Here is a 13,322-nt window from a genome sequence, read left to right as displayed (position 1 = left end):
TTCGAAAAGTGTCTATTTACATCCTTTGCCCATTTTTTGATTGGATCATTTATCTTCCTTTTGTTAAGTTATATGAGTTCTCTGTAAATTTTGGAGATTAAACTTGTATCTGAAATAGTGTTTGTAAATATGTTCTTCCATGCAGTGGGCTTTCTTGTTGTTCTGCTGATGGTTTCTTTAGTTGTGTAGAAGCTTTTTATTTTGTTTATTTTCTCCTTAGTCTCCATTGCCCTAGGATCTATGTCTGTAAAGGTATTACGGACATATGTCTGCTGTTTTGCTGCCTATGGATTCTTGTAGGACTTTCATGATTTCCTGTTGTACATTTAAGTCTTTCAGCCATTTTGAGTTTGTTTTTGTGTATGGTGTAAGTTGGTGATCTGGTTTCATTTTTTTGCATTTATCTTGACCAAATTTCCCAGCGCCATTTATTGAAGAGACTGCCTTGGCTCCATTGTATGCTCTTGCCTCCTTTATCAAATATTAATTGAGCATAATGGCTTAGGTTGATTTCTGCGTTCTCTGTTCTGTTCTATTGGTCTATATGTCTGTTATTTTCTTTTTTTCTTTTTTCTATTTCTCCCTATTATAAGTTTGTCTTCTTGATTCTGTTATGTAGCGTGCATGATGCTATAGGAGATTCCGTTTGGTAAACATTTATTCAGGTTGCCAAAAGTTCTATAGTCACTGTGTAGTTAAATTAAATATTTATACTGACAAAATAGGTTATTTTATTTTAGGTGGTCAATACATTTACCTTTTTTTTTCGTGACAATGTTTTATTTAACAGAAAACCTGATCGTGAGAGAGTTGAGGATTTTGAGCACGCCAGTCGAGAATCTAATTATTTTGGCCTCTCCCCAGAAGAGCGCAGAGAGAAGCAAGCTATAGAAGAATCTCGATTACTTTATGAGATTCAAAACCGAGATGAGCACGCTTTCCCAGCCCTTTCTGTACGTATAAAAAGAGATTTTAAAAGTTACTGGTTTGAAATCTCTCCTTAATAGAAGCAAACTCTTGAACGACATGTGTTTGAAATTTGGGGGTCAACTTATAATGCAGATTTTTCCCCCTCAATGACTACAGTTGGCTTTCTGAATTCCCCTTGTTTCCCATCTGCAGATTCAACTAATCACAGAATCTATGGAAGACAAACTGTATGCATTCTTTTATGTCATTTTATAAAAGGGACTTGAGCTTTCACGGATTTTGTTATCTGTTTGGAATTCTGGTACAAATCCCCTATGAATATTGAGGGACACCTGTAGCTAAGTTTTTGGAGAGTTAAAAGCTATACATAGATTTTCGATTGCCTGGGACAGGTTGGCACCCCTAAACCTCATGTTGTTTAAGGTTCAACTGTAGTTTTTATATTAAACCATAAGACTAATAATTTGTAAACTGAAGGGTACCTTGCCCTGGCTGGTGCGGCTCATTTGGTAGAAGCATCATCCATATACTAAAAGATGTGTTCCCATCAGGGCACATGCCTAGGTTACTGGTTTAGGTCCCTGGCCCTGGTTGGAGTGTGTGCAGGAGACAACTGATTGATTTTTCTCTCTCAAACATCAATGATGAAAGGGAATCATAAATTGGCTGCCTCCTGAATGCCTCCTACTGGGGATCGAGCCTGCAACCTGGCCATATGTCCTTTACCAGTATTGAACCTGGGACCCTACAGTCTACAGGCCAAGGCTCTATCCACCGAGCCAAACCAGCTAGGGCTCTTTAGGTTTCTTAATTATTTTGGTGGAGTCAGAAGGGAAAACAGTTCTCATATAGAGTGAAGTCAGTGGTCTGTGAAGAGGGTTCATTGACAGGATAGGGGAATGTGATTCAGTTTGGGGTACTGGAAGCCATGCAAGTATGGCTTTGAAGTCCTGGTAAGTGGTCGAAGGGACCTGTGATCCAGAATGTTTGTTGGACACTTTTTCTCAACAGTAGATGAAACAAAATGAAATGTTACAGAAGGCTTCCCAGTATACCAGTGTAAAACATTAATGTCCCTCACACTCAATTATCCACTGGCCTCTGTGGAATCTTTTAGAGGTGTGAGATGTTGGTTGAAAACAGCTCGTCTGAAATAATAGTTCAGTCTGGAATAGGGTTTGGAGTTTAGGGATTATTAGACATGGGTTGTGTGTTAAGTATATTTATCTTTATGTAATACTAGAGGCCCAGTGCACAAAATTTGTGCACTCAGGAGGGGGGTCCCTCAGCCTGGCCTACGCCCTCTCATATTCCGGGAGCCCTTAGGGGATGTTTGACTGGCGACTTAGACCCACTCTCTCTGGGGAGCAGGCCTAAGCTGGCAGTCAGACATCCATAGCACTGTTCCAGAGGCTGGAGAGGCTCCTGCCACTGCCACTGTGCTTGCCAGCTATGACTCCGGCTCAGCGGCACTCCCCCTGTGGGAGTGCACTGACCACCAGGGGGCAGCTCCTGCATTGAGCTTCTGCCCCCTAGTGGTCAGTGTGTGTCATAGCTACTGGTCATTCTACTGTTCGGTTGATTTGCATATTTAGCCTTTTATTATATAGGATATTATTTTCCCATAATAATTAGATTTTAAAACAGACACAAATCATTTAAGCTTGTACTCATAGCTTTTTGTCCTTTTTCAGTTAGTGAACGGTAAGACTATGACTACTGTAATGTAGGAATACAATGTGAAATATTTGATTGTCAGAATGGAGTCATACTCATCATTTTTAGATTACTAGTAGGCAGTTTGAATCCTGTCTTGTCTTCTGGAAAACTCCTAAGATCCCCTTCTCAGCTCTTAGTACCAGAACAGGAGAGGACCTTCAATGATAATTTAGCTTAAAAACCTGACCTATTCTAGTCCTTTTGTTACACCAGTTAGAAAGTTAGATCTCATGCAGTGCTTACATCGGTAGCATTTCAGTGAATAACAATCATAGTGCACTGTATCTGTTAATTTGCACTTGGGTATCTTTCCCCACAAAAGGACTGTGGCTCTACAATAGCTGTTTTTGAAGGTTGCTCGGAAGGGTGCTTGCTATTCTTTGTCCAAAGAATATAAATTGCAAGGTGAAAGTTTGGTCAGAGCAGCTTTCTCTTATAAGGATATGAAGAAGTGTTAAAATAATTTAGGCCAAAGGTCTGTCTGATTGCGTAACACTTAGACTTATTAATAAGCCTATAACTGTAGAGGACATAATTAAATATGAATCTTAGGTCTTATTTTTGGAAGTATAAAGACACGACTATGAATTTTGAGATTTTTAATCAGATGTACAAAGAATATATTTATGGGTAAATCTTTAACACAAAGTGTTGGGTTTTGTTCATTTGAAGAGTTCATCAGTCAGTCAGTCATCTTCTCAGAGTAGCAATCCATGCATCCAGAAAAAATCATCATATGTGAGTGATAGAAAAGGAAGCAGGCGGAGAATGGATACCGAAGAACGAAAAGATAAAGGTATGTTATTTCATCATATGAAAGCATGTACTGGAGTTCTGTGTCTGATTTAAAGTCATCCATTAGAAAAAGAACTTTTAAAATCATTAAGCAATTTAATGTCATATATCTGTTGCTGACAGAAACTGACTCAGGCTAACACTCCTGTTAAATAAATGTCATTCAGAAAACTATATTTTTTATGGATTAAATTATGCAAATAGTACTTTTGGCTTTCTATATTTTTATAATGTGTTTTTCTGTCTTCAAACCTATTGGCTGATGCTGTGTTTTTTTTAATCTTGATCTGTTAACAGACTCTAGCCATGGACATACTCACCTGGATAAAAAACCTGGGCCAAGCACATCAGAGGTAAATGTTTTAAATACTAATTGCATCTTTTCATTTTCCTTATAACACTGTGATAATAATATATCAGGAAAGAAACAGTAGCATTTGATAACTGTTAGGGAAGTAGAAAGGTAGAGAAAAAATGGGGAAAAGATAGTAATGCTTGAGGAGAATTCACTCACCATTGTAACCATTTCTTGGGTACATTATGATGACCTATCTGAATTGGTGGGGAGTAGCTTTTCCAATAATCTATAGTAGATTGAGATTAAAAAAAAAAATCTCCACCTGAGTATATGTTCATTGATTTTAGAGAGAGGAAAGGAAAAAAACAGAAACATTGATGTGTGAGAGAAACATCGATTGGCTGCCACCTGTATGTGCCTGACCAGTAATCAAACCTGCAACCTTTTTGGTGCACAGGAGGACATTCCAACCGAGCCACCTGGCCAGGGCAGTGGGTTGAGGTTTTTAAAGGAAAAGTGTGCTCTTTGAAACTTTGTCCCCAATAAAAATGTCCTAGTAGTTTGATATAAAGATGTGCAGGCAGTGTTACTATCTGATGAAGACCAGATGTAATTGAAAAAAAGACCATTGAGAGGGTTCAATCACGTGGTAGAGTGAACAATAAAGGCAACCACTATGATCCTAGAATGTGGGTCTTTGAAATACAAAATTACATTTTTGGTGTTTTTGTTTGTTTTGTTTTTTTGCTTCTAAAGAATATTGATGATAAGTGTGCAAGAATTTCATCACCATCAAAGTCAAAGAAATTAGAATGCCCACCTCCTTCAGAACAAGTAAGTACATTGTTGTAACTGTTATGGAAGGCTCCCTTCTCTGATCTCTTAGCTCTGTATTTGATAACATTTAAAAACAGAAAACATCTATATAGAAAATGGGAGGATATATTTTAACATAATTTGGATAGCTGTAATTTTTTATAATGTTGTTCAGAATGTTTTCAGTTTTAATGGGATATTATTTTTAGGTACACTATATTTTGGACATAGAAGTCATTCTAAATTGATTTTGAATAAATTTGTATTTGGTGGGTTGGCTTGAAAATTTGATTTTTGGAATTTTCTACTTTAAAAACTTTTCAGTAGTCTGCATTAACATTAGGGGAAAAAAATGTTTAAAGAGCCATATCACCAGTTTTTGAATTTAATGATGAAGGAACCCGAGTTCCAGCAGGCATTTTGATTCTTGGTCTACTATAGGCCTAGAGAAAGGTGGTAGTTTTTGCCTTTCAGTTAACATCCTTATGTCAGTTAGAAAGCATACACAATTTTGTGGCATGTCTTCGTGTGAAGAACTATTCCTAAAAACTCATGAATTTCAAAGTAATTTCAATGGTTTTGCTTCCTTGCCTTAAAAGCATTGTGTTCAATGCTTCAAAGTTTGTTTGTAACTCTGCCAATGACTTCTGTGACTTTCGGCAGGCAGTCCCTGTTTAGAATCAAATTTGTTTTTGTGGAATTTTTAGCTACTGTGCTTTTTTTCTTTCATTTATAAGATCAGAAAGACCATTTATATAGAAGCTGCAGTAGAAAGGTAGGCAACTCAGAGTACATTTGGTGGTTAAAATGAACTCTTATATCTTTATCCTCTCTTTTTGAAGAAGCCAGCAGAACATGTGTCTTTGTCAAATCCAGCTCCCCTTCTGGTTTCTCCAGAGGTACATCTAGCTCCTGCGGTGCCTTCTTTACCAGCCACTGTGCCAGCCTGGCCAAGTGAGCCTACATCTTTTGGACCAACAGGTTAGTTATGAATTTTAAAAATACAATGAACCATCCAACGTAAGCTTTCCAAGTTAGAGACTTCAAATGTTCAAGTGAGAGTTTGACCTCGCAGTAGGGTTAGATATATGGAGCCTCTTTTTTGCGGTCCTCTCCTCTTCTTTGCTTCTTGTGTGGAATTCATTTGAGATACTCCCTCAACATCCCAGGAGGAAGATGTGTGAGCTGTTTATCTCCCCTGGTTGCTTTGGTTACTCAGCACTGACACCAAAGTTTCCTTCCCCATGGACCAGTTCTAATGATCCTCATTGAACCCTTTGTCAGGCTCTGTGTACATATATTTGTAAGAGCTACACTCGTGATATTGATGAAAAGCTTGTTTCTTGAGTTCCTTTTCTCCTGTATATCAGGAAGGGTCCTTGGTTAATATAAAAAGTTTCTTTGTATTGCTTAAGTATACATATTTTTAACAGGTATATAATTTGTATAGCATACTTTACTTTTTACCTTAATGTAAATTTGTAGTTGTAGAAAATTATTTTCAACTATTTATAGTTTTTGATTCCTTTTCTTTTGTAGGTGTCCCTGCTCAAATCCCGGTTTTATCAGTGACACAGACCCTGACCACTGGACCTGATTCTGCCGTGTCCCAAGCTCATTTAACACCCTCTCCAGTTCCTGTGTCAATACAGGCAGTTAACCAGCCCTTGATGCCTTTGCCTCAGACTCTGAGCCTTTACCAAGACCCACTCTACCCTGGGTTTCCTTGTAATGAAAAAGGAGATAGAGCCATTGCACCACCTTATTCACTGTGTCACACTGGGGAGGACCTGCCTAAAGGTGAGCTGCTTCTCCAAGTTAAAACTGATTTTATTTGTCAAGTACTGGTACTGGTTGAGTTAGAGATGTACTAGGTACATCTAGGTTAACTGGGGTTTTTTCAATAGATGGAGTTACACATATGTTGATAGATATGCAATTTGAAATGTATGCTATCTTGTTGTGTTGACAACAAGCTTCAAATCTTTATATGTCAAGTTTTCTGAAGATGTTAACATCATAGACATTTTTTACACTTAAAAATGTCTAGTTTTATTCCAAAGAATGCATTTGAGGGAAGTTTTAATTCATTACTTTATTTTGAAGAAAAGTGCTGCTGAATAGTTAAGAAAGCTTATGGTGAACATTCCCCATCTCAAGATAATTGTGAATGCTGATTTAAACACTTTAAAAGTGATGATTTCAATGTGAATTGAAATGTATAATTATAGTGAATGATGATTATGTTATTTATTTTCAGATAAGAACATTCTTCGATTCTTCTTTAATCTTGGTGTAAAGGTATTTACAATTTTTCATTTTAAAGTTATTTTCAAGTAAACAGATTTTAAATTCTTATTATTTAATTATCTTAAGAGTAAATTCCCTAAGATTTACTAAATCTCATCTTAACTAGCAATTTCAGAATTGTGTAGTATGTTTCTTTTTGGTGGTGGTTGAGGCTCCAATTTTTGATTGAGTTTCCTTTTAATGGGCAGTGATTTAACTCTGTGAGTATGTTCAGGGGATGGCTCTGTCCCTGGGTGGCCTAGTGGAAATACCCTCAGTGAGGGAGTGAGCCATCTGGGTTTAAAGTTCTGTTGCATCACTTTTTAGCTGGATAGCTCTGGACAAGTCATTTAATGTATTTGAGCCCAGCTTTTTGAAGTTATGGAATAGTGGTAGCATTCTTTGACCTGCCTCATTGTTTAAACTTAGGATCAAGGAAATACCATGTAAAAATATCCCTATAGAAGGTGGGGTGTTCACTAGTGGAGTGGAGGACTCCTTTGGGAAGTGGTCAGCCAAACAATAGTTTGTCTTGGAGAGAGAGGGGGGGGGGGAACTCTTTGTCCTTGTCAGTGCTGTGTTGTCTCCTGTATTACCTTCTGTGAGTAGGAGTCTCACTTTTATCTTTGTGGAGTGCTCTGGGGTCTCCTAGAACTGTGGAGTTGTAGCCTTGGGGGTCATCTACTCCTATACTAGCATTTTTCTGGTAGAGCAGGTCCAGACCAATTATTTAGTTTGCATGGGTTCACACACAGTGAGCTAATGATAGAGCCAAAATACAAATGCAGGTCGAGCTATACAGCCAATGATTGAGGTACTTGAAGCTGGAGGCTCAAGTGCTTTCTGTTGGTGGCTTTTGAGATCCATATCACCTATAATTGTTTTCGTGCAGTTATATCCAAAGAATGAAATTAATGGTCATGATAATCTTTGGGTAGGTTCATTATATTGTCATTTGTCAACATCTATACAGGACTTTGGATTGGTTTCAGGATAGGACAAGGAATGGAGTTTTAGAGCAGTTTTGATTTTATAATTCTTTTCCATGTTGAGTCTCACAGTGATGTAGTGCTTGGACTGCAGATTATATGCTCTTTGTAGACATAAGAAACATCTTGAGCCAACTTTAAACTTTCAACCTTTTGTTTTTTTAACTGTTTTTTGTTTTTGTTTTGTTTTGTTTCTTTTAGGCATATAGTTGTCCTATGTGGGCTCCACATTCTTACCTGTATCCTCTGCACCAGGCTTACCTGGCAGCCTGCAGGATGTACCCAAAGGTCCCTGTCCCTGTGTATCCTCAAAACCCTTGGTTCCAAGAAGCTCCTGCTCAGAATGAAAGTGATTGTACCTGTGCTGATGCACACTTTCCTATGCAGACTGAGCCCAGTGTTAATGGTCAAATGCCACATGCAGAGATTGGACCACCAACATTTTCTTCACCTCTGGTTATCCCTCCATCTCAGGTGTCTGAAAGTCATGGACAGTTGTCTTACCAGGCTGATCTTGAATCTGAAAACTCTGGACATCTTCTTCATGCTGAATATGAAGAGTCACTAAATGGCAAGAATATGTACCCACAACCGTCCTTTGGGCCTAATCCATTCTTAGGCCCAGTTCCCATTGCACCTCCTTTCTTTCCTCCTGTTTGGTATGGGTACCCCTTTCAGGGATTCATAGAAAGTCCAGTAATGAGGCAGAATATTGTTCTGCCTTCTGATGAGAAAGAATTGGATCTACCCTTGGAAAATCTGGATCTGTCTAAACAAGGTGGTTCAGCTTCAGCAGGTGAGTTTCAGGAGGCCAGATGTGAAGACACACAACATGCTCTCCCTGAAGCAGATGTGCGTGAGCATGAAGGCCGGGCAGAGCAGTCGTCCCAGACACCTAAGGCAGATCTGGCATTGGTTTCCATCCCTCCAGTAGCAGAGGGAAAGGCTCATCTTCCCAATCAGAATCTAAACAGAGAGAGAGAAACTGTGCCTGTTGAACCTGAGCCTAAAAGGACCATTCCAAGTCTGAAAGAAAAACCAGAAAAAGTGAAAGATCCTAAGACTGCTGCCGATGTGGTCAGTGGGGCCAACTCTGTGGATAGCAGACTACAGAGACCAAAAGAAGAGAGTTCAGAAGATGAGAATGAAGTGTCTAATATTCTGAGAAGTGGTAGATCAAAGCAGTTCTATAATCAGACGTATGGAGGCAGGAAGTACAAAAGTGATTGGGGCTATTCTGGTAGGGGAGGATATCAACATACAAGAGGTGAGGAGTCCTGGAAAGGGCAGCCAAGCAGAAGCCGAGATGAAGGCTATCAGTACCATCGAAATGGCAGAGGACGACCCTATAGGGGGGATAGGAGGAGGTCAGGGATGGGAGATGGCCATCGGGGACAACACACTTGATGGCTATTGTTGCAGTGTATTAGAGCAGAAACTTTTCTTAGGTGGAATGTTTCTAAAGGCTTTAAAAAAAATACATTAAAATAAAAACCCAAATTGGAACTATCTCCTCCCCTACCCCTTTACCCTCACTTCTATTTTGGACAAGAGATTTTGGATATGTGTTCAAGGGGGCAGGTGAATTCCTGGCATTGCCATTTCTCTTTGTTCAAAATCTGTTTATTTATGGGGTGACTGCCCCCATAAGTAGAAAATAAGTTTGTTAAAGTATTTTTTATAAACAGCTTAATATAAAACATTATAGATTTAGTGTTTGTTTGTTTTTCCCTTATATAAGTTTAATTTTAAATGTTGGAAATGTGTGCTGTATAGTGTTTACTAAAGTGACAAGAAAATACACCATTTGACATATGATAGATTCCAAAACATAACATTGCACCAAATAGAAATGTATATTTTATTATGCAATGCCTTAGTCATAAACTGGGCTCAAACAGTTCTTAGGCTAAAACACTGTTGTCTTTTGAAATGCTTCCAACCCAAAGGCCTTTCATCTCAATATCTGTCAAACTTGAATAATGTCTTCTTTTTAATATTACACATAAGGCAGCCTATTAACCTGTGTCTTAGAAATGTTGTATATAGTTCTTTTAATATTAATAGGGTATATTTTTGAATTTTGGTATTTGTTGAATTTGAGATCGCATACAAGAACATACGTTTAAGAAATAATAGGAAATACAATGAAATGGCTGTTTCCACCAAGAATTCTTAGCACTGGTGTAAATATGGTGCCTACTCGAAAGAAATGTAGATGCTATGCATTTTGAAAATAATCTGCATCTGTTAAAACTGCAGAAGTTTTTTAATGCCACTTTAACACTAATGCACTGACAGATTTAAATATTTTGAGAGACGAAATGTTAAAAAATTTTTAGCTTGACAGGTTTCAATAGAGTTCCTGTTTTGTTTTTTCACTTTGCACCATTGGTTGTGTGCATCACTTTACATTTGCATGTTCACTTTGTCACAGCTGGAACTATTGTACAGAAAAGGATGATTGTGACTTCTAGTTCTTTTCTAGAGGATGCTGCTAGAAAGTGGTTTTGCTCTGCATTTTATATCCTGTTACCTCTTGGGTAACCTGTCCATCCTGCTTCCTTCTTGTCTTCGTCTTCGCAGTATTTCACTAGAAGTTCCCTTTGCATGTTGCACTCTGTCCTCATTTGGAGATTTGACTTTGAATTAACACAGTATTCATTAATCTGTGTTATACTGTATAATTATAACTTTTATTTCTCATTTGTATATACTAATGTGAATATATACCCTTTTTTATGTTCTCTTTTGATCAGGAAGTTTGAGCGCTATGCAAATAAAGTAGTAATTTCTCTTTGCATGCAATGTATAATATACCTAGCCAAAAATGAATATTTTTTAAAAAAGCAAATACAATTCACTTGAATTTGACAAACTGAAACAGATGAGTTTTCTGGGTTCTCTGATAACGTACAGAATTATTTGGGATGCCAGCCAGGCTCTGAATCTCCACTGTACTGTAATAATGGTTATTTTACCTCTGTTTTAATTACCTAATGTCTGTGTAACTGCTGATTCAAGTAGTGAATTATCATTTAGATGTTTTGTAACATAGGATTTTAGCGAGCACTTTGAAAGATGTATTATGATGGTGCTAAGTAAAAACTTTAAAGACTAAGATGGTTGTGTGGGAAGTATTGAGAGAGAACCTGCTGAAAGGAATTTCTGTTGTCACCTTCTAAGCTCTAACAATTGGGGAAGGTACTGCTTAAGCCATTTTTTTCTTAGTTAACATCAGTTGTTATGGAATGAGATTAGCGGGTCCTTTATTCTCAGCTCATATTTTTTAATGTAAGATTAGTGTATCTGATAGTTTTTATGAAAATCACCTTTAGATATTATGGCCAGATTTAAAAGTTCAATGTAAATTTAAACTCAGGAGACAAAAAAAAAAAAAAATTTGGTGTTTCCAGCGTCTTTTATTGACTGGGATTTGATCTTCTCACTTTCTTTTGGAAAAGTTGAAATTGGATAGGAAAGAATACTGTTCATTTCTTCACTGTCTTACCTCAGTTGAGTAACAACATACTCTATAGTTCCTGTAAGAAATACTGATTTTCCTGTTTCCCATATTTACCTCCAGGACATGATGGAAACAGTGCTGAAAGAGAACTTTGCAGATGGTACTTTACTCAGTGACCTCTGGAATAAAAGAACTCTGAATTTTGATAATTAGTTTTAAAATTATGAGTCCTTGCATGAAGGTCAGTTTTTTATTTTAAGTTTTGTTTTAAATGTATTCAGGGGATTTGCCTTATGCCGAGGTTGAACCAAGTGAGCTTTTGTCCTTCATTTTGATTGAGTCATATGGTATGTTGACATGAGATACAATGTTTATCATACAATGTTTCCATATAAGAAAAACTAATGCTTAGAAGTGAGAATCATTTTTATTTTGAGTTGGAAATTATGGAACTTCACTGTATTAAGATTATATACATTTTAAAAAACAAATGTTTAGAATGACCAAGGGTCACTTCTTTTGGCTTTTGCTAAACTTGATTTTGTCCTTTTTAGTACTGGGTATATTTTTCCTCAAGCTCTTCTGATAAAATCTTCCTTTTGCTCCATGTACTCCTTGGAACCAGGATGCTAGCATCTGTGTAATTTTCATTCTGTTTTCTGGTAACCCATATATTCATTTTCATCTTGACTTGAGCTCAGACCCTGCCTTGATCTGGCAGGAGTAGGTTTTCCCAAACCACAGTGCTTAGTTGATATAAACTGTATATTTTGCATTATGTTTCCTTTGTGATTGAAGATTGAATTAAAATGCCTGTGAACTGCAAACTTGCTTATGATTGACTTGGTGCAATAAAGTTCCTTTCTAACCATTTCTGGTTTAGAAAACATTCAGCCATCCTAGAAACTAGCAATATTTATTTATGTCTCATTTATTTTACCTTCAGTTTTAGATGAGGGAATTGTAGTCTTTCACTTGTGGGTACTAACTAAGCAAGGTCCATTTTGGTGTAGCTGAAGAGAATGCATATTTGGCTACACTATTTCTGTTTACTATGTTTTGTTTCTTGTTTAAAACCTTAATAATGGCTCAGTTCCAGCATGTCAGTCTCAAAGAACTAAGGTTTTACTACTAGTGTCAGCCATTTACTTTCCCACTAATCGGGACACCCCTCCCCCCGCCCCCGAAATAAGTTTTAGAAAATCCTAGTAAAGGGGAGAGTGCATGTCTTAATGCTGGGGAACAGCAACTTTGGTGTTGAATTTTACTTGAATGGATTAAAATTGCATTGTTACAGAGATAGAAAAAAATTTAAGTATGAAAAATAATAGCCTTATACTGAGTACAAATAATACTTTAAAAGCATGTGAAGATGTGATCATTTGTGATGTTACTTGTAAAAAATTATATATAAATATCTTTGGAAGTGTTGAAAGGAAAATAGTACTTTATATTCTTTATCATATCACTTTTTGTAAGTGTTGCATATATTCCTGTTTATTTTTCTATGTTCTGTTTTGTAGCCTTAAGAAGTGTTTCAAACATATCTGAATGTATCAGAGTAAATGCCCTACATGGTGTGATGCTGCATTATATATGAAACTGTGTGCATATATTAAATTTTGTCTGTTGATTTTGCTTGTGATTCTTTGGTTCCAGAGTTAACTCAGTTTATAGCATATAAATCTTAAGAGGAATTTATTGAACTCCTAAAAATAAGTGATTTTTATCCAGTCAAAATTCTAGTGTGTATAACTAAAAACCATGTGTAATTTACGGGGTAGGTACTATTCTTTTCCCTACTTCTATATATCTATACTAATAAAAGGGTAATATGCTAATTAGACCAGACATCTTCCAGACAAAGTCATGGTGGCAGGGGCCAAGGCAGAGGAAGTTAGGGGCAATCAGTCCAGCAGGAGAGAATGGTTAGGAGCCAGCGGTCCTGGATTGCAAGAGGGATGTCTAACTGTCAGTTTAGGCTTGCTGCGGAGTGGCCTAAATCGACAGTCTGGTATCT

The 13,322-nt window shown here is 37.2% G+C and overlaps 1 protein-coding gene across 4 annotated transcripts in view; it reads left to right on the top strand.

The window, feature by feature from the left end:
• OTUD4 (OTU deubiquitinase 4) overlaps window positions 1–12,935 on the top strand; it is a 42,074-nt gene extending 29,139 nt beyond the window's left edge. For 2 of the 4 annotated variants that reach the window (XM_084886336.1, XM_084886335.1), the window contains exons 14-22: window positions 791–953; window positions 3,322–3,445; window positions 3,742–3,797; window positions 4,499–4,576; window positions 5,401–5,539; window positions 6,098–6,358; window positions 6,819–6,859; window positions 8,038–8,632; window positions 11,423–12,935. In XM_084886336.1, coding sequence (XP_084742462.1) covers window positions 791–953; window positions 3,322–3,445; window positions 3,742–3,797; window positions 4,499–4,576; window positions 5,401–5,539; window positions 6,098–6,358; window positions 6,819–6,859; window positions 8,038–8,632; window positions 11,423–11,478 — 1,513 coding nt within the window. In that variant the 3' untranslated portion in view covers window positions 11,479–12,935. Of the gene's footprint in view, window positions 1–790; window positions 954–3,321; window positions 3,446–3,741; window positions 3,798–4,498; window positions 4,577–5,400; window positions 5,540–6,097; window positions 6,359–6,818; window positions 6,860–8,037 lie in introns of all 4 variants that reach the window. The other 2 variants (XM_084886333.1, XM_084886334.1) reach the window with 1 other exon arrangement.
• The last annotated feature ends 387 nt before the right edge of the window (window positions 12,936–13,322 follow it).

Source organism: Pipistrellus hanaki, assembly GCF_964339955.1.
Source record: "Pipistrellus hanaki genome assembly, chromosome: 5".
Taxonomy (NCBI): domain Eukaryota; kingdom Metazoa; phylum Chordata; class Mammalia; order Chiroptera; family Vespertilionidae; genus Pipistrellus; species Pipistrellus hanaki.
This window is presented reverse-complemented; position numbering and strand designations above follow the sequence as displayed.